At 46.0% G+C, this 20,917-nt stretch overlaps 1 protein-coding gene across 5 annotated transcripts in view; it reads right to left on the bottom strand.

Annotated features, from left to right (window-relative positions):
• Positions 1–11,124: 11,124 nt before the first annotated feature.
• Usp10 (ubiquitin specific protease 10) overlaps positions 11,125–20,917 on the bottom strand; it is a 109,896-nt gene continuing 100,103 nt past the window's right edge. For all 5 annotated transcript variants that reach the window (XM_084590083.1, XM_084590087.1, XM_084590086.1 and 2 more), the window contains one exon: positions 11,125–13,626. In XM_084590083.1, the coding sequence (XP_084446209.1) occupies positions 13,424–13,626 (203 nt within the window). In that variant the 3' untranslated portion in view covers positions 11,125–13,423. The remainder of the gene's footprint in view (positions 13,627–20,917) is intronic.

Below are 20,917 nucleotides of genomic sequence, written 5' to 3'. Positions count from 1 at the left end.
TTTTGTTATCCTGCCGCACTGCTGCAAGGACCTCATACTCGGCATGGACTTTTTACGTGACCATGGGGCCATTATTAAGGTTCCTCGCCGTACTGTCACGTTTTCGACGCCTGCAACGACGACCGCTGACTCCGAACGACGCCACGCACCTTTACGCATCGTTGACGCGGAAGTATCTATGCCGTCACGTTCGTCTGCTCTCGTCACAGTCAGGTGCGACGACCAGTCCTGTGCTGCCGGCGTTGCCGAACAGAACACAGAGCTTCTGTTACATCATGGAGTCTGTGTTGCACGCGGTATAGTTCATCTGACTAATGGTCTAGCTCACGTGCTGATTACGAACTTCGGGAACGAACGGCAACGCATCGCTAAAGGCACCACGGTAGCCTACTTTGAAGGTGTCGCAGAAGCAGCCCACGACTGCTTTGTTCTTGAGGCGGCTGCTCAGAGTCTCGTGCGCGGACTCGAAGAAGTGCGCCGTGGCGTTCGAGAAGAAGCTGAAGTTAGCTGCCGTCTCTCGGTGCTCCGAACCTGCTCTTCTGCGCCTGCTAGCTCAACCCCCCGTTAAAACCCAACCTTCTGCTTACGGGCCTAAACGGCTACGTGACAATATACTCATCAATTCATCAAAATGCAACATGCGTCTAGAAAATTCAGGCTCAAAATCTTCCTGCACGGCTTGTGCACATAAGGAGTTGGCCTCTCGGTCTTCTCCGTCACTTTCCTGGTATAATTAATTAAGAAGAATTCTGAGAAATTTTTCAAATATCAAAGAAGCGGACCTAATAACACAGCTGTTGTTAATTCCTTTCGGGCCACTCAGTCTTGAGTTCTGAAATGCTGACTGAATCAGGATCTTAAGTACTTCGAGTACATTTGTGTGTAGTGGTGCACGGCAGATTTTTCGAAAAAAAAAAAAGCTTGTCTAATAGGGCGACAAGCTCTGGTTTCGGATAATGCAGTCCACTAGAACATTGCCCTCGTAGAAGAGCGTACTACATGGGGCTGCTTCTTTCGCTAGTTTCAAGAATAGCGCAAGCGTCACACTCGAAGTTGATTAACTAAACGATATATCCAGCGACGTAAGGTGAACCGGAATATGTGACAGTGGGAAATGGGATGGTAGGAGATGCCATCACTTCCTTCAGTGCCTTGATTTTGCTCTCAGATGAAACGTCCGTCTTGACAATGTAGTCATGTGCCGCTAGCTGTTACGGCCCTCGCATCTAGCATATGTCATTCCCTTCCGCATATTAACTTTACTTTCCTGAAGAGATCAATGGGTCGCTATATAAGGCTTGAAATGAGTCTTCAGTGAGATGTACTTCTTTAACGCTTTAGAAGTTTCTTGCATACTTTCGATATAGCAGGTGAACTCATTTGTAAGTCACTGCATCGAGTATCACCTTCACCATTTATTGACCTGTTTTTACCACTTCGAGCACAAGTGGTGTCATGAATATCAAACAATTTTTTATTGTTTTGGGAAAACACACTGAGAAAACATATGGGAAAACACACTGGCAGTGACCATTTCATTCTGATGATCCATCTTCAAGCAAAACGCTTCGAAACGTGCGCGGTACTGCCAAAATCACAGACTGGACCGCATTTAGAAAAGAGCAAGTCGGCCTTCATTACCCAGATATCACTGATTACGCTTCCTGGGCATCGGACCTTGGGCACCTGTCCTCTAAGTACATCCGAACCCTAAAAACATTTTTAGACCACCCTGCTATTGACTCCCATCTCCTGCATCTGTGGGACGCCCGCAGAGGCCTGGTGAAACGTTGGCACCGCCAGCGCCACAACAAAACGCTCAAACACCGCATCGCAACCCTAACGCAAGCTGAGGACTATGCATGGAACCTTGCTCAATCAAATTGGCTGACAAGATGTGATTCCCTGAGTGGTAACCTAGCTTAGCTCGAAACAAACTTGGAGCTTTCTCAGATGCCTCATTGACCCCAACAACTCCAAAAGCGAACAACGCAAGAACCTTGCTAGGGCTCTACACGGTTACCGTGGCTCCAATAGAGATCTCATACAAACCATCAAGCATATATTATGTTGAGGCATGAAAAGGAAAGAAAAATAAAGAAACCATCAAACAGAAGTACTTCTGCATCACAGTCAACACGGATCCCCTCCCTCCCTATAATGGGCAGCCAAACGAGGAACTAGATGCGAAATTCACCGCCAAAGAAATACAGGCCGCCATCCTAGCCATGCGCAGAGGCACAGCTCCTGGGAAAGACAAGATCATGGTGGGACTGCTCGCCAATCTCCACGACGCAGCCTTCACGCAGCTCACGGATTACATTAACAACACGGGCCGGCTGTCAGACGAGTGGAAGATTGCGGAGGTGCACTTCATCCGGGCAAACCCATAAATATTAACAATCTACGGCCTATCTCTCTCACCTTCTGCATAGGGAAAGCCACGGAGAAGGCGGTACACATCAGACTCACCCGATATCTTGAAGAAAATGACTTGTACCCACACACCATGTTTGGATTCCGGCTCGGCTTATCCACCCAAGATATACTCAGGCCCACTGTCCACCCTCCGGTCGAAAATATTTTCTTCCCCGGTGACTGTGAGACTTCGCCCCCAGGACGCAAGGCCGCAAAATGTTTTTGAAAAGCGAAACTAGTAACGCTGTTACACCCGCCGCAATCACCCGATTCTGTTGTGCTTCTCTCCTCCCGTTTCCTCGAAAAGGTTTTTCACTCTCCTGCCCGGTCGTCTAGCCTCTGCAAGACAAATTCCCCTTCCTTCTCCGTGTTTGGCGGGAGGTGAGGCATGGCACTCCGCGTGCGCGAAGAAAAAAAAAAAAAACCGGGCGAGGGAGCGCGCGCCGCTGGATACAGTCCGGCCGTGGCGAGGGAAAAGCGCGCAGCGAGCGGTAGACATCCATCCTTCACCCTCACACAGCGAGAAGGACCAATGGACGTCGTTTTCGACTAAGACGTCATAGCTGCGGCTCGACGGGCCAGCGCAGGGAACGGGGAAGCTGGCTTCCCGAAGGAGAACATGAGAGAGCTTTGATTAGTATTTTCGTTGCTTTGCGGCGCACGTGTCACTGTAGCATTTTGCACAGACTATATCCGGTACCTGATCGTAACACTGGGCTCCTTTGCTTAAAAGGTCCTTCCCTGGACAGTGGCCCTTTAAGGAAGTCATAACCCACCCCCCTAACACTATATTTTGAAAAATATGAGCCACATCAATTGCGGTGCAAGAACCTATGCATATGTAAAAGATTTCCTTCACGTGTGTTGTGTGTTGTGTTGGGTTTTTTGGCGCATAAGCAACTAAGACTATCATGCGCCAAGAGCAAGGTTATTTTTTGTGTGTGAAAAAAGGGGGAAAATGTGTGTGTTCAAACTAGAGTTTGTTTAGAAAGTCTCCTTTTACGAAGTGGGTTGTGTTGGTTTTTATGGCGCATAAGCTGCTAATGCAATGATGTGGAAAGCTTGAGGTTTTAATTTGTTTACTGATGCACATTTGATTTATTCTGCAGTTTGCATAAGACATTTGCATCTTTTAAAAAACTGAAAACACAAGACAAATCTACAAGTCCATCTTCGCCTAAAATCAGTTTTGGGTGAAAAGGAATGTGTTGTTTGTAAAACGGGGTAAAATATTTTTTTCTTAGTGTTTCGAGACCTGTGCATGATAATAAGACGTGGTTAATAGTTAGTTGTTCTACACATATTTCGCGTGAGTTTTCCTTCACGGTCTATGCCGGCCTCGGTCTGGCACAACCCAGCCAAATACACCTATAGGCACACGCGGCATGCCACAGGGTGCTGTTCTATCAACCTTTTCAATATTACTTTAATCGAACTCCCAGCCCAGCTAAATCAGATATCGCATCTGCGGTACACCTTCTACGCGAATGACATCACTATTTTAGACCACGGCCTATTCTCAGGGACCGCCTTCAAGAGTCCGTAACCATCGTGCAAGGCTACGCGCCGCTAACTACGGCCTTATTTGCTTCCCCGAAAAGTCGAAGTTGCTGGTACTACACAGCTCCCGCCAACGCAGACCCACAGTTGAAGTCAACCTCAATGGAGACACAATACCACAGGACACCATCAGGGTTCTAGGCCTTTACATCAACGACAGGGGCAGAAATGGGTACGCCCTCACTAGGCTCAAAAACACCATGTCTGCAGATTGCGCGTATGATGGCCAGGGACACTCGCAACAAGGGTATGCTCGAACAAGGCACCCTGCACCTGGTTCAAGCATTCACCCTTAACAGAATTGTGTATTCGACACCGTATTTGCATGCACCTCAAAACGGGAGTCTGGAAATTGACGTCATTATACAAAACGCAGTTAAAAAAGCGCTGGGGCAGCCCCAAAGCACTTCCACGGAGCGCCTTTTGCAATTAGGGGTGCACAATACAGCCGAAGAACTCCTCGCCACCCAGATTAATCGACTAGCAGCCACCCGAACTGGCCAGAACGTTCTTGGTCCTTAACCTGGCTAGCCCGCAAGGTCTCGTACAAAAACAGTCTGTACCGCCCGGACTTGTCACATCAGTCAACTTTGTTTTGCAGAAGGAGTTCCGGAACGCTAAAATATAAAAAGTGCATGCGTGGTATTGCTATGGCTTTCATAAGAACCAGTGCATTGACGGCCATCATGCCAATGCGGTTGCGACTTGCAGGTCACTAAATGCGGCTCCATGCTGTATATGAGTGACTGTCAACGCCGAGATCGGGAAAGCATGTTTTGTTGGTGGTTATTACCAAATGGGTGGTCAAACTCGTTCATAGCCAATCCATACCCCGAAATGTGCATTCTCTGTTCCACCAAGGGCGCCGGAAGACGCGGGCCAAATACATCCAGGAAAAGTACGGGACAGACACTGAATCCTACTACGTAGACGCAGCAAAGTCAGAAGCGGGGTACACGGTTGTGATTCACCAACAACTGGTTGATGCCCTCACCGTCTGCGATGACATATAGAAATGGCAGAGGAGGCGGACATTGCTTTAGCCGCCAAGCATACCACCTGCGTCTATATACTCAGATTCTATAGCTGCCAACCGCAACTACATCAAAGAAATATGTCCCCCCAGGCTGCCAGAATATTGAAAAATCATGGAAACCCCGAACAAAACAAATGCCTTGTCTGGACACCGGAACATCAAGGCGTGGAAGGGAACGAGTGCGCCCATGCCGCTGCCCGAGCTCTTCTCCCATGGGACTCGACCCCTCCATCCTCCACATCCCCCTATCACGGCCCTCTGGCGACGTACGCGGAGAGGTTACAGCACTGCAGACTCTCTCGCAGAAAATATCCGCCCACAGCCAAGGGGCTCTCCAAAGCGGAGGAAGTTAGATGGCGACGCCTACGGACAGGTATACATATAACACACCAGCCCGTTTAAACACAATACACCCCGGGTTCTGCGACCCCAAATGCTGGGAGAAGGCAGGCCTGCACCACATGGTGTGGACTATGCCCACAATCCTCCAGATGACCCAAATACATTGCCAACAATTGAGGGGTGGAGGAAGCCCAACGGGCCCTCGTGACCCGCGCGGCAGCGGCAGCCGCTGGAGTCCCAGACCACGGCCGGCCTCGAGGGAGAGCCGCTTCTCTTCTCTTACGGCCTCACCAATGGGGCCCGTTTCCACCGCCCGCCGCGCCTCAGTGGGGTCGCCACCGCCCCACTGCTGCGTCTCTGCTGCCGCCGTTCACGCGGAAATGATGGAAGCACACCTCACCGCACAATACGAACGATTAACAAGCACTGAAACGGGACGTTTCATCCTAAAAAAAGCAGGAATACAATATGAAGGGACCCGGGCCCACACTTTGCCGATTCCAAGACATGTGTGCGAGCAATTAATAGTCCGTCCTCTGCCTAAAAACATGCATCCAGAATACGATACGGACAGAAGAAGGGCTAGGGCACAAAAATTACACGAAAGATTTTCAGTACAGAAAGACACGGCGCACGTGGACGTGGCAGAACATGCGGACAGAGATGCCTTTTCCCTGGCAGTTGTCGGTCATCGAGGTTCTCCCCTCGCATCGGCGACAATAAATAAAACAAAATTTCCGGAGGAGGCCGAAGAGGCTGCCATAGCTTTAGCCATTACCTCCACCACTGCCAAATACATCCTTAGCGACTCTAAAACCGCAATTCGAAATTTTGCAAAAGTAAGGGCCCACTCCGCAGCCATCAAAATCTTACAAAAAATCTCCCATACCCGCCTTATCACATTGATCTGGGTCCCTGCCCATTCGGACCATCCTGGGAACGAGGCAGCGCACCAATTTGCCCGAGGATTCGTAGTTAACCGGGAGGTGCGCTGCCCTGAGCTCAGGTCGGCCAGGGAGCGGATGACAACCTACAGAGAAATTACTACCCACTTCAAGAAAGAAAGACAAATCTTACCACAACTACATCGATCTCTAAGTAAAACACAACAAGTCACCTGGCGGCAGCTTCAAACAGACACTTTCTTTAATCCGTACATGTACTCCATATGGTTCCCAGAGCAGTTCAGCCCTGTCTGTTCTCTCTGTGGACATCAAAAGGCAGACACACCACACATCCTATACTCATGTAATCAAGACAAGCCATCACAGAGTCTGCAGCTCTCTACCCAATCTCAGTGGGAGGCCGCGCTACTCAGCTCCGACCCGGAGGTTCAACTCCGAGTCACGGAGCGGGCTGAAGAGGTCGCCGAACGACATCGTCGGTCGGCCACCTGGCGTCCGGCCTAGAAGAGGAGCCCACCGCAGGGACGGGAACGTCAACCCACCCGGCGCCTACGACCTCTTCTTTAAATAAAGTTTACTTCCTCCTCCCCTTATGGTCTATACAAAGACGCCGTAATCACCGCCTAAGGTTTATCGTGTACGAGGAATAAAATATAGTCAACACCGCTCACGCGCGTGCGCGCGCCTTCGTCAGTGCGGCCGAGCGCGGTCGAATTAAGCTGGTACACTTCAACATTTTTTGCCCCTAACTTTTGCACAGAAATAAATTTATCAGCCTATGCGGCGTTCTTTCGAAAGCTGTGAATTGCTGTAACGTGACCTGACGTGGGTGCATATGGCAAACTGATGGGTGGAGATTCTGTCAACCGCTACCGTTTTCGTTTAGATCAGAAGAGGCACCGGCAAAAATTCATGGCGCGTCTCAGATTCAGAGTAAATAACAAAAATTTACTCTTATAGTAAAAATTTCACTTGTCTAGTGGAGTGGGCTGTTCTAGCTTCGTTTAAAACATATCAGTCGGTTGAAAGACCGAAGATGTATATGTAGTCTCGCGACTACGTTTAATCGAGGGAATGGGCATAAACAGTTAAGCAGAATCGAAAGGAGCGGCAAACAATAAAAAAAAAAAAAAAAAAATTATCCTTCAAAGTTACACATTGCACTATATACTCATCAATTCATCAAAATGCGACCTGCGTCTAGAAAACTCGGGCTCAAAATCTTCCTGCACGGCTTGTGCACATAAGGAGTTGGCCTCTCGGTCTTCTCCGTCACTTTCCTGGTATAATTAATTGAGAAGAATTCTGAGAAATTTTTCAAATATCAAAGAAGCGGACCTTATAGGCTGTTAATTCCTTCAGGGCAACTCAGCAATGGCGAATTCTCAATTGCCCTGCTTGAATCAGGATTTGAAGTACTTCGAGAACTTTTGTGTGTGGTAGAGACACGATTTTTTTTTTTTTTTTTGTAGAAAACCTTGTCCAATAGTGAATAAACTCTGGTTTCGGATAATGCAGTCCACTAGAATTCTTGTCCTCGTAGAAGAGTGTACATGGGGCTACTTCTTTCGCTAATTTCAAGAAAGATAGCGCAGCGTCACACCCGAGGTCACTGATTAACTTATCAATGTATCTATCGACGTAAGCTAAACCGGAATATGTGACAGTATTGGGATGACAGGAGATGCCACCACAATTCCTTCATTTCCTCGGTTACTGATTGTGGCCGGCCAGAAATGATTTCTTCCGCATCGACGAAAACAGCCTTGATTTTGCTCCAAGATGAAACGTCCGTCTTGACAATGTGGTCAAGACGGACGCTGTTACGGCCCTCGCATGTAGCATGTCGTTCTCTCCACACATTAGCCTTACTTTCCCCAAGACAGCCTCAATGAGGCCACTATTGAGTTTCCTGGTGAGGACGGAGCCGACACCTTTCCCCAGGAGGCATTCTACCACTTGTACAGTAGACTCGTGATGAACAGCATTTCTTGAAATGTTTCTTGAAAGTTTCCTTCTTTAACGCTTTAGAAGTTTCTTGGATGCTTTCGATATGGCAAGTGAACTCGTTTGTCAGCCGCTGCAATCAAGTATCATCAGCTGCGCCATTTATTAGCCTCTTTTTACCGCTTCCAGCACAAGTGATGTCATGAATATCAAATCATTTTCTTTATTGTTTTCATAATAAGCACAATATCATGCAAAGTTTCATTAAAACTGCATTTATTTGCAAAATAAAATAATGTTTAAATACAACACATTTGCTAAGATATAAATCATAATAACATTGAAAACTCAACCTTACAGTCTTTACTTTGAATGTTATACTAATACTTTATATCATGCAAGCATTATGCAACTTACATTACATTTTTATGAAATTATTTTCATTTTCGATACGGATGGTTTCGAATCTAACGCTGAAAGACGGTTTTGCCGTTTTGCTCTTGCAGACGAGTTGCTGTAATGTTGGCCTTGAAGAAGCTTCGATGTGATCACTATAGCTGGTCATTGTTTTTTTTTTTTTTTTTTTTGCTATTCTTGCGCAGGCTTGGGGAAAATTCGGATTAAAATGGACAAAAGTAGCTACCATGCCGCAATGAATGTCATATGCTTGTCTAACGTTTGCTGAGCGACAGTGTTTCGTATAGAAAGACTCGGTTCACGTGTGTAGTACGCTGGCGACATGCCGCTGCAGAATCTATACTGCTGTGCCCTTTCATTTCGGGGCTGCACTTACCACGAAACAAGCGAGCGACAGCGCGAAAACCATGCAAAAGCCACCCGCCGCTGCTGAAGCAGATGCGGAGAGAACAGTCGCGCCCCTTGCGGCGGCGGAGAGCGTAACTCAAGGAGAAAAGTTCCCATTGTTCATTTTGAAGGTAGCGCGAAAAACGAGGACCAAAAGTAGAAGGACACAACACGAGCGCTTACACAACGCTCGTGTTGTGTCCTACTCTTGGTCCTCGTTTTTCGCGCTACCTTCAAAACGAACCAGATTCAACTCGCCCAACTTTCAACCTTACAACTTCCCATTGTTCCCGCAGCGATTGAGAAGGCCTTAAGAAAGAGCGCGCGATCTCCCTCGAGACCGACCGTGCCCCCTCCCCTATCTCTAGTCACAAGTTTTTCACTCACTTCACCATGTCGGAGGTCGACGGTGGCGTGCGAGCGTCGGCTTGCGCAGTATCAGGTTCGCTGTCAGGTGTTTGCCGTATACTGGAAGTGATCCGTAAAGAAGTTCTCTTCCACTTTTCGTAGTTAAGCCCTTTATGCGCATGGATCCTGCAGCGGGACATCCATCACTCTGCCTCAACAGCTAAAGTGGCCTGGTGCCCATTGCGTGCAACACGACTTGCAGCTCATGAAATCCGTTGTTAGCTGCCACTGAGACAGAACACATATCGGAGACCGCATTCAGTTCAGTTTAGTCGTGTCCCACTCTTCGAGACCCTATGGACCATGTCACGCCACGCTTTCCGGTCTCTATCTTCCTAACATCACATAACTTCATCTGCAGTGCCTCGAGGATGCCATCTAACCATCGCGTTCGCTGCCTACCCCTTCTCCGGCGACCCTCAACCTTAATTAGCGCATTAATTGCCCCAATTACAAAGCTGAAATGGCCGCCAAACGCAATTTCTAGTGGCGGTAGTCGGCAAACTGCCGATCGAGCGCTGTTCCAGCAGTAAAGCAAAACAATGCAGTTGCTTAATTTGGGCGACAGAATATGGAGCAAATACTGTCACGCGCTCGCAGCATAAAGGCACATCCAGCGAGCATTTTTTACAAATGCTCTGCTTGAAATGTACATAACCGGCCATGGGACCTAGGTTCACAACGCGATGTGCAGCGATAACTCTAGATACAGTTGTAGCACGTCACAAGTCGGCAGAGGTGACAGCGCTAGCGAAAAAAAGAGCAGACACGTGGCATCTTACCTCTAAAAACAGCATGCTCGCCATCGGCGCCCTCACGCACGTGTTGCTCTTGGCTTCGCTCGCTTGTCAAAACGCTTTCATGGATTTGTACGTTTTAATTTCTTCATCTGTCGCAAAATTTTAAAGAGCTCACTTCACAAGCAGGCCCTGATGTGCGGGAATTCAACGCGAAATAGCGGTCTTGTAGTACGCCGCCATGCCGCACACCACGACGTAGTCCCCGCAGTCGTACGAGCCGATGTTTTCACAAAGTCGAACATTTTATCGATACCGACATTTTCTTGTTCCACAAAGTCCACAGGTGTATCGTGGTTTTCGCTGGCACAAGCAAAAAATTCTGACAAGAGGTGAAAGGCGCACCCCAGGGATCACGAGTTGAATAACACTTCTTTTTGCAGCGCCCGCACACAAGACCACGAATATAGCGAATGCCGTGCACATGAATCCCCTGTCCCATTATAACAGCCGCGCGTAATTATCACGCGAGTTTATGCACGCGCTGCTAGGGAGGATGGGCGAGAAGGGCACACCGGCCACCTCCACACTACCTCCCAGTCTCCCGCAGCGACGCTGCCCCCTGGCCCTAACCCCGCCGCAGTGGCAATTTCTCGCATCGCGGGTTGGGGGTCACAGCTGCCAGGGCTGGCACGCCACCCTCCCCTTCCCCTCACCCCCACGGCATCTTTTCACGAACCCGGTGTGGCTGCTGAGCCGAGGCCCGGATTTATTTCATACATAGTCGTACCTGTGGATAATAGACACTGAGGGAAAAACAATGACATACACAGGAAAATACGACAAGCACAGCAGGCTGGCTGTAGTTCAAAAATATTTACACAAAAATATGCATCGTGCTATTTCCAAAGGCAAATATAGAAGACCAGTCATACACCTCGCGCAGTGTAAGGACTGAAAACACGAGTGTTATGCAATATTTTTATTCGAAATACCATGAGTTGCAATTCAACAATTTAGCCCAATACAAAAAAAAAAAAAAATATATATATATATATATATATATAAGCTCCTCTATGCGCAAATGCTGCACACTTGACTGAAGTTTATTCTAGACCTCGATAAAAAAAAAAAAAAAGACACTGCAAATCACACAATTTGGATAAAGATAAAACAACCCTCTGCACTCGGAGATTTTCAAGCAGCAAGTCTAAAGCCTAAAACTCTGCCACCACTTTCCATCCTTAAAGAGAAACTACTATTTACAGAGTATAAGAAATATAGCCCTCTTTCCCGAGGTACTCTGGTGTATTGTGTATTAAACTTGCCAACAGCAGGTTTCTGTCCTACACAGCTTGCACCCAGCCAAACATTCTTCAATTAACTTAGGTTTAAAGAACGTAACTTTGCACACAATGCAAAATTTGAACAACCTACATAACTTTACAATATAGAGGAGGGAAAGACGTCGCTTGCATTATCTGACTGTATTTACAATTATAAAAAAAATTATTGGAAACGCAATATGCTTGCCTAGAAGGAAAATCCTCAGCCAACCAAACCAGTCTCAGCAAAGCTAATGCAAACTGACTAGCTCTATGTAGCAAGGCACTGTTCCTGACTTCAGTGATCAGCGTGAGAAAGAAAGGTAAAAAAGCTGAAGAAGAAAACATTAACTGCGGCTCACTGTGCAATAAGTCACTTTCATTCAATGGCAACTAAAACAATACAACATACAACCCTCACTCTCAGTTATGATGTGAGCACTGTTGTTTATGCATTGCTTTTGGTGTCAAGAACATCACGCAACATGCACCAACTTCAAACAAACAGGCCTACTTTGCACAACTTTTATGATACATTTTCTGTCAAGAGAAGCATAAGACATGGTACAAAACAAATGCACCCAAAAAATGTCAACTTGTAACCATATACTGAAGTATTTCTACGCAGAATAAAAACTATGTAAGTGGACTAATCATGGTGAACTTGGCCCATATTAGGATGCTCACACCACTGTCACTGGATAGAAATAGCCATAGCATTAGACTACACTCTGCATTTTGCGCTTATCCTGGACTGCCTTTTTAATAAGAATGAAGGACTAAGCTGAAAGCCTTTTTGCAAACTTGATATTCAAATGAGATCTGAATTATATGCATCAAAGTAAACCCATTTTCATGAACACAAACATGCATCGTGAAATCTCACTGAAGAGGTAAAAGGCCTTTAGACAGTCATCATGCAAAGTGAAACCTTTTTAAAGTTTGGCTGCTATTGCTCAGGACACCATAGGTATTACATATATATATAACGATGCTAGAGAAACTTTAACAATATACATATATCTTTTATTTTCAAGGAACAGACCGCCAAACAGCAAAGTGAAATTTACTTCAGTTGCACAATCAGACTGTTAAACAGTTTCGAAAAGAAAGACCACAGGAGTAAACAAGGCAATAACAATTAAAAAGTTAACTCACTCCACTCACACCTTCAGAAAAATGGTGTGCACCACGAGATGGAAGGAATGGGCACACAGCTGAAGTATTGTGATGGTACATATCAGACAGTGAGCTGCTGTATTATGTCCAAGATGGAGGGGAAAAAAAGAGCCTACCTTTCAGACTGCTTGCATGAGTAAAGTACCATGATCATGCAGGACTATGAAACATGAGGCACTTATGTGGTCTTTCCCTCCCATGGTATACCCATGCCATGGAAAGCACATCAACCATAAAAACCTTAAGAGTCTGCATTATGCAGCTGGAAGTATAGCACTAAGTTCTGGCCTGAAGCCCTTGCATAACATTCTTTATATACACATGCGCACAACTTCCAAGCAACGGGATGGTTGCTAGCAGACACATCCTTGCTGGGGGAGGAAGAGATCCAGAACTGACCCTTCCTCCCCCAGAACCCAAAGCAAAATGAAATGCACTCCACTGAAGTGATGAGCACAAGAAGAAAAAGCCCTTAATAAATAGCTGTGCAAGCACAACAAATACACAAATCCACAGTAACACATCCTTTGCAGAAGGAAAGCACAAGGGGCAGCAAACTAAGATCAAAAACACACGCACAACAATGAGCAAGTTGTATGAAATGCTGCCTACAGTGCTCAACAAACCATTCTTTCAAGAAAAAAGGAGAGCAGGGAAAGATGAACAACCAAACAAAGCAAGGCAAGGTTTAGTAGTATGCACAAAAGGCCACTGCCACACTGCCCAGTCCACCTCGAAAGTTTTCTCAACCCGGCTTCTTGCTTATCTAGGCTGATGGTCAGTGTCCGCACGTCGATAGAAGAGAAGGTAGGGCACAAGAGATGAGTTCTCAAATCGCAGCAGCTCCCCTTGGGCAATTGGTGTCACATTGTCATCATCACAGCGCAGCCACATATGCCCCGCAGGGTGGTAGGCATCAGTCACATAGTGTCCCTTGTCGGTGCGCTCTCCACTGTGGCTCAGTACTGCAATTAAATGGATATGACCACAGGTGAAAGAATTCATTAGAGTATGCTATGGGCGACTTAATTAGTTACACAACATGAACAAGCTTATCTATTTGTGTGCGTTCCATGCTTGTCAGTCAGTGATGTGTTTGTATGCTGTAAAGCAATTGTTATAGAAGCATGTCAATCTATCACTCGTTAAAGGGGCACCTCTCTCTCTCTGTAAAATTTACGGATGAATATCAGTGAACCTTGCATCCTTCATATTTTGGCATGCTGATTTTAAATATATAATAGTGGTAATAGCACAGAAGTGTATAATCTATTGAAAAGATTAGAGAGTCTCTTGGATGTCTCGAGGAGAATTGCGAAAGCCTACACTTCCTTTCCTATCATTTGCCTCTTATCGGCGTTCGTTGCAGTGCTACATATAATTATAGCTGGTGTACAGGAATGGAAAGGCGCAGTATCTGTCACACTTTCCCCAGAAACTGTGTTCTGCTATTGTATGTATGTATGTGCGCGCACGCACGCACACACACACACACACACACACACACACACACACACACACACACACACACACACACACACACACACACACACACACACACACACACACACACACACACAGCGGTAGTAGTAGTAGCAAGATCAGGGCCAAAGATGTCTTCCAAAGTTACAACACCGTTAATATTGAGGAATTGCGAATGCATGGAAGTCTCAGAGTATAGTTATTAACAGTGTAAAGAAGATGACACTGCGCCAACACACGATGACGAAGGCTTCTGGGTTCAAGAAGTACTTTGGTTTGGGCTAGTTTGGTAAGACAGGCAAACAGGTGCCCGTCGTGTAGTTTTCGTGTTCCTTCTTTGTCTTCGTCCCTTTCGAGCAGTCTTCAGAATCAACACCAGCTTCTGGGTTCTTCACTGATCAGCTGCCGCTAACACTGGAAGCTCGAGCTGCCTTGGTCGGACCCGATATTGTGCTTCGCAACACAATCTCCTTGCACCACCAGTCGGTGTCTCCAGTTCTCCAGACAACACAATAAGCCCCTATTAAAAAAACCCACCTATGAACCCATTAAAATGCACTAGGAGCATAGCTAGGGTGCACGTTGTTACCATTTCTCTTTTTTTTTCTGCTTTAGCAAAGCCAAGTGAAGCTGCCCACCTCATAGCGGGATGTGTGCTATGGCACAGGTCTTTTTCTTTAGCTCCGCTGGAGCCAATTGCTGTCCGATTCATGTCACATGCTTGTAGGATTGCCGCAGCTGCATACTTGCAGCTGGCGTTAAAGCATAGCACAGTTTCTGCATTGGCATCTATTGTAAACAGTGATGACTGCCACCCTGTGGATCAAAGTCGAGATCACGAAGTGAAAGAGATCTTCCCACACTGGTATCTTTGCAGCAAGCTCTGCTCCAAGTGATTGGCAATCTGTGCTTGTGAATGGGTTTGGGCTCCTGTTTAGCACTTACAGCTTTCTGGTGGCACCACCAAGACACAAGGGCCAGCAACCTCACAAACATAATTCTGCCTTCTTCCACCTCCATTTGGCCAAACTTGCAACTAGAATTTTTCTGGCACTGGTGACACGACATGATACATTGGTTCGGAACTCTTTAGTCCATTCTATGAGTAGTCATAATCCTGGAAAACGTGTGCTGGTTGATGAGGGTCTAAATCTAAATATGAATACTGTAAATATGAGGGTCTAAATCATCAGTGCCAAGTGCAAGAAACATTACAAAATACAGTTGGCAAACTTCACTTCGAGTGCATCAATTGTTTCTTCTCTTGTTTCCCCACTCTGTTGGGGCAGAATAGCAGGAAACGCCATAATGAAATGAAGTACACTGCTGAATGAAGCAGTTTCTAGAGCCTGCACTTGGGCAACTTCAGCCATTTTCAGGCTGACGTCTTCCAGCGGGAACTTGTGGCAAATATAATCACATGCTGCAGTGAAGTAGAGACATACAGCCGAGAAGAACTCCTCTTTCTCATTTGAGGTCAGCGTCTCAACTACAGAGGAGGTTGTCATGCCAATGACGATGTCTTTATCATCTTTTTGATTCTCTACAGCTCCATAGGCAACTTCAGGCAATGAATGGCATCCCTTGAGAACACCTGGCTGCACAAATCGAGTCAAGAGATCCTCGAGAAGGCGGTTCAAGAGGCCCCTGAGCACATGAATCTGAGGAGCCTGTGACTGCAGTAGGCAGTTTGTCTTCTCAAAAAGAGGTATAACATTTTGGAGAAAAAGACAGCATGCCCTGCTTAGCTCCGATGACTAAAAAAGAAATAGGCGCTCTTTACGGGTCACGTGGCTAGCTTCTGCAGATGCCTCGCATTAAAGTTTGTTTCTTTGCTTGTGGTGCAGAATGAACTCCTTTTCTTTTTAGTGAAGGTCCATCACAGTCTGCTTTTTTTTCCAACACCTGCAGCAGCCTTGGGAAGGTGTGCAGCAGTATTTGAGGCCGGCGCAGGGTTCTTGGCGATTTGTAGAGAAGTCTTGGGAATCTGGTAAGACTCCAAAAACAAGCTCTGCTTATTGCACTGTTTTGTTTCATTCAAGAAAAAGCTAAGCAGTGGTTTCCCCCGGTCCAGCACCCTTTTCAAACACTTCCCCAAAGACAGCCAACGTGTCGGCGAATGCTTCAGCAGCTTCCTGACGTCGACGTCGTGCAATCTTTGAAAGTCTTTCAGTCGATCTTTCCGCTTTGAGCTTTTCTCTAAGTAAAAAACAATGTCAACCAAGGCCTCATCAACCTTTACAGGAAGACATGCAGCTCCTTTTTGGGCGGCCAAGCTGATGAGGTGGCATGGGAAACCAACCCCGATCAAAGCTGGTTGGCCCTCCCTCAATACAGTCGAAACGCTGTATTTTTTGCCAATCATGACATGGGCATTGTCCGAAGACAATGCCACAACAGGTTTTCAAGAGACAAACTTCGGGACTTCATTTCGTCTAGAATCAGATCTCCAATTGTCTGACCCGTCGCTTCCCCTTGGATTGTACCGAGGCAAAGGAGGCGGCTTTCAACTCTAATGGTCTCTTTAACTAAGTATGTCGCAACAATACGGTAAAGCTGTGTATCCCTATTGTTATTTCCGTACACAGCAATCGAAAATACCTGCTTTTTTTTTTAGGGCATCCAGCAAAGGAATCGCTGCGTTCACGGCCATTTCACGAACAATTGCCATTGTCTTCGTCCGTCCACAGGCGTAGCGTTTGGCGTCCTCGCACTTGGGGAACATTTTCCGGAAAAGTGGTCCAGCGTGATCACTGACACTGAGCGGTATTTTGTGTTCAACTAAAAACGCCATGAAATGGCATTCTGCACGAATCACACAGAGGTCGCTGTCACTGCGAACAAAACTGGTCAGGCTCGGCTGGCTGTCCGCGGCGTGCACGTATCCTTGGTGCTTTTTCGAAGCGATGTGGATCTTATGTCGGACTTGCCACCATGTGAAATGTTAACATCACAGGCACACGTGGTGCAAAATCTGAACTTCTCTCCTTTCTTAGACGACACAAAGCACGGAAATTCTGCCGCGTACGACTTCAAAAATACTTGGGAAGTACTGTCGCGGCTTTGAGCCCGCCATTACACTGCGAAACCGCTGCTACTAAAACTTCAGAGTCACACTGAGTCTGACGCGGCCGCAGATCACGCAAAAACAGAGGCCAACATCGAAGTTGTCCAAACTCGTGAACAAAGGAACAGCCACTAGCCTGGCGGAGGCGGTATCGAGTTTTGGATATGGATTCGTGGTCCCCCGAGTAGACAATAGAAGTCTCTACAACGTTTGCAGCTGCTGATGATGATATCACAAATATGTGTTGCCCTTTCGTGGCCGCCAAAGGTACCATAATAGTGTTAACATGGCCTCCGAGATTACCCTTCCGTGCGTGTGGTGTTATCTCGGAGGCCATGATGTTAATAGATGTCCGCAGTTCTTTTTTTCCCCTGAAAATAAAACATTTTCCGCAAAATTTCCCGCAAGATTTGTAAAATCCCAAGATTGGTCAAAATTCGCACATTTTACAGAAAATTCAGAAGAGTTGGCAGGTATGTTGCAATGATCTGTTTTGCTTTGAGAAGCAAATAAATGGTGTTGTATTCTGCGTACAATGGGACCTTCGCGGAAGCTTACATGCCTTTCTTGTAGTAGGTTGCCTCAGGATGGAGCCAGGTATACATTATATTATTCCTTTAGTTTTGTCGATTGTAGGAGGCTCTCGAGGATGTGGCTGATGTTGCTGTGGAATAACCATGGATGTCCTTAGCATTCATAGCTATTCCACAACATCATCAGCCACAACCGTTAAGAGATAGGAACCCCGCAGAGTGGGCCAGAGAAATAACTCGAGTTAATGACATTCTAGTGAAAATCGAGAAGAAATGAGCATGGGCAAGGCATGTAGTGCGAAGAGAGGATAACCGATGGTCGCTTAGGATAACAAACTGGATTCCAAGGAAAAGACAGCGTAGCAGGGGGCGGCGAAAGTTAGGATGGCGGATGAGGTTAAGTTCGCAGGGGTCAAGCGGATGCAACTAGCACAGGACCGGTAAATTGGAGGAATATGGGAGACGTCTTCGCCTTGCAGTGGGTATAGTCCGGCTGATGATAATGATGAGCTATGGATGCTGATATTGCTCCTCTTGACCCTAACGTGGACACTGATTAGGAGACTCTGATGGTACGAATGACATGCTCATAAAAGACTTCTTTGGGTGAGTACAGATATATTTAGTGACACTATCTGCACCGTTATTTAAATTCAACCAGGGGTAGAAGCAAGCTCAAGCATTTTGGAGCAGCTTTGGAGCAATAAAACAAGTTTTCGAACATATTTCTACGGTTGAATGCCTTTGATAATTGCAGTTGTCTACTCCTGAAATACGAAATTCGCACTCCAATTTTCCTTTTATGCAATGCCCCAATGCATTTCTGACTATAAACTAGACAAATGGTCAAGACAAGTAAAGCAATTTAAAAAATAGGTTGACTTAAGGGGGGACACGGGTCTTTCGGATAAAAAAAATCGCGAAAAAAATCACTTTTTAGAAAATGTGATTTTCGAAATAAGTAGCTTGTTACCTACCTATCTGCTAAGTTTTTCATCTCTAGGATCAGTATTTTAGTCACAGTGCCAATTTACAGTGCCAATTTATATAATCGGTTGCCCGAATTTGGGCCGAAAAAGGCCACAGAAACAACCATTTTCCGCGAGGTGTAGCTCCCGTTTCGTGCACGGCACCGAAGCCATCTTGGTCTCATTTGAAAGAGCCGCCTTCCGTCTTCAAATTGCCGCCTCTGCTGTTTCCATTCACGCATTGCTCGCATAAAAAATAGCAAAATAGCAGAAAAGAAGATGGGGCATTCATAATCCCATTGGCACTTGGGGTGCACATGATGGCAGAGCGTCAACGCATTGGTGGAACTGGCTGGCGGCGTCTGCTCGGCGCGGCGGAGCCTCGGAGAGACTGCAAAGATGTGACGCCGGTCACACTTGGTTCCGAACCACGAGGTGCATACAGGGCAAGATTTTGGGAAAAAGAGAGAGAGAGAGAGAGAGAGAGAGAGAGAGAGAGAAAAAAAAAAGTTGAATACTCATCTCAAGTGATACCCTGCCCTGGCAGTGTGCGCTCAGGTCGACGAAAGTTGCGCACCGAACGATCGAGCGTACGAGCCTGAAGACGGCCTAGCGTGTTCCTCAGCACGGAAGACTGCTGCTACTGCCAGCGGTCGCACCTGCCACGACACAGTGATATCGCAGGCCACAGATGGGCAGAAAGATAAGCTCAAAACAGATAAAGCTTGAACTCGCAGCAACTCCAGCGACGAAGTGGTAGTCGGATTGTTTTCGTAACGATGGCGGCAGCGCGGCAGACAGTCGCTTGGCGAGGCGGAGTTCACGATCGTCAGATGTAAACAGTGTGCCGAGACTGGCGAAGTGTAAAACATACAGCGCCGGTATTCGCGTTAAAAAAGGTGATCGTGAATAAGAAATCGCTGTCAAACTTATTCTCCAGTGCGTAAACTGCGGGGACACGTCATCGTCATAGAGCTTGCCGCGCGTTTGCGCCGACTGGATCGCGTTCATAGTCTTTAGTGAATGTGCTTGCCTCCCGTGCCGCGCAGAGCACTGGGAAGCAGCAAACAGCTCCAAATAACTTTTTTTTTCGCAATGAATGTTCTTCACTGCGGCCTTGATGCGAGAACGTGACAAAGCGATGTAGGCGAAAAAAAAAAAAAAGTTGCCTGCATGTGACTCGCGCAGCCGAAAAAGTCACAACTGAACGTGCTGCAAATAAAAACTGAAGAGGCGACATTTGGGCACTGTAAAGCGAAGAGACTACGTCACTGAAGGTTTCTAGCACCAGTGAACTTCTGTTAAATTTACCTCTTTTTTTTTTTGCTTTTTTTTCTTCTCAAAACATGCATTGTCGACCACTTGCAGTTTTGCGGCCTCGATATCTCGGCACCCAAAGCACATGAGCTGACATTTTTTTTTGCAATGGGAAGCTGAATGTATGCTGTGTGAAATGTTGGAAGCAGATTTTTTTGTTTTTGAAAGCTAAAATGAATTATTTTGATGAGTTTATTCCCACTTGGTACACACACACTTTGTATACTGAAATTAATAAGGATGAAATACGAGTGCTAATTAACGTATTAGGAAACTGTTCCCAACATTTCATTCTTTACTCTTTTGGCTACCTAGCCATGCCTAAGTTTTCAACTACCCATTATTTCAAAATTTAGGCCTTAAACAATGGAAGTTAATTAGTAATTATTTTGCAAATTAATTGGGCTACAGGAAAAAGGATTGCATATTTGAAATCGGCATGAAAAATTCAGTAAGGCTGTGAATTTGTATTACAATTTGCCAAAAAACAGAAATAGTTCGAGAACCCATGTCCCCCCGTAAGGGGGGACACTGGTCTTAAAACTATTTTCCTTATTTACCAATCAAAATTGATGCAACTTGGTGGGTTTGTGTAGTTTTTTGTGCAGATTCCAAAACTGCAATCATTTCTTTGTGATCCAATTATTTCATGAGATAATTACACCAATTAGTCTAATTCTTACAAGAACAATTACAAAATGACCACAGAAGAAAAACTTCAGATGAACACATTGCTGGACACTAGAAAGAATGAGGAACACAATGTTGCAAGCAGTTTTTTGATTAAGCAATTATTTCTTGTTTTATTGAATAACAAAGTTCAAAATATAGCATATAATGGTCACAAAAAAAAAAAAAAAGCCATTTTAAAAATTCTGAACAAGAAATT

This window comes from Amblyomma maculatum, chromosome 1, assembly GCF_055883805.1.
Source record: "Amblyomma maculatum isolate TAMU_Amacu chromosome 1, ASM5588380v1, whole genome shotgun sequence".
NCBI lineage: Eukaryota > Metazoa > Arthropoda > Arachnida > Ixodida > Ixodidae > Amblyomma > Amblyomma maculatum.
This window is presented reverse-complemented; position numbering and strand designations above follow the sequence as displayed.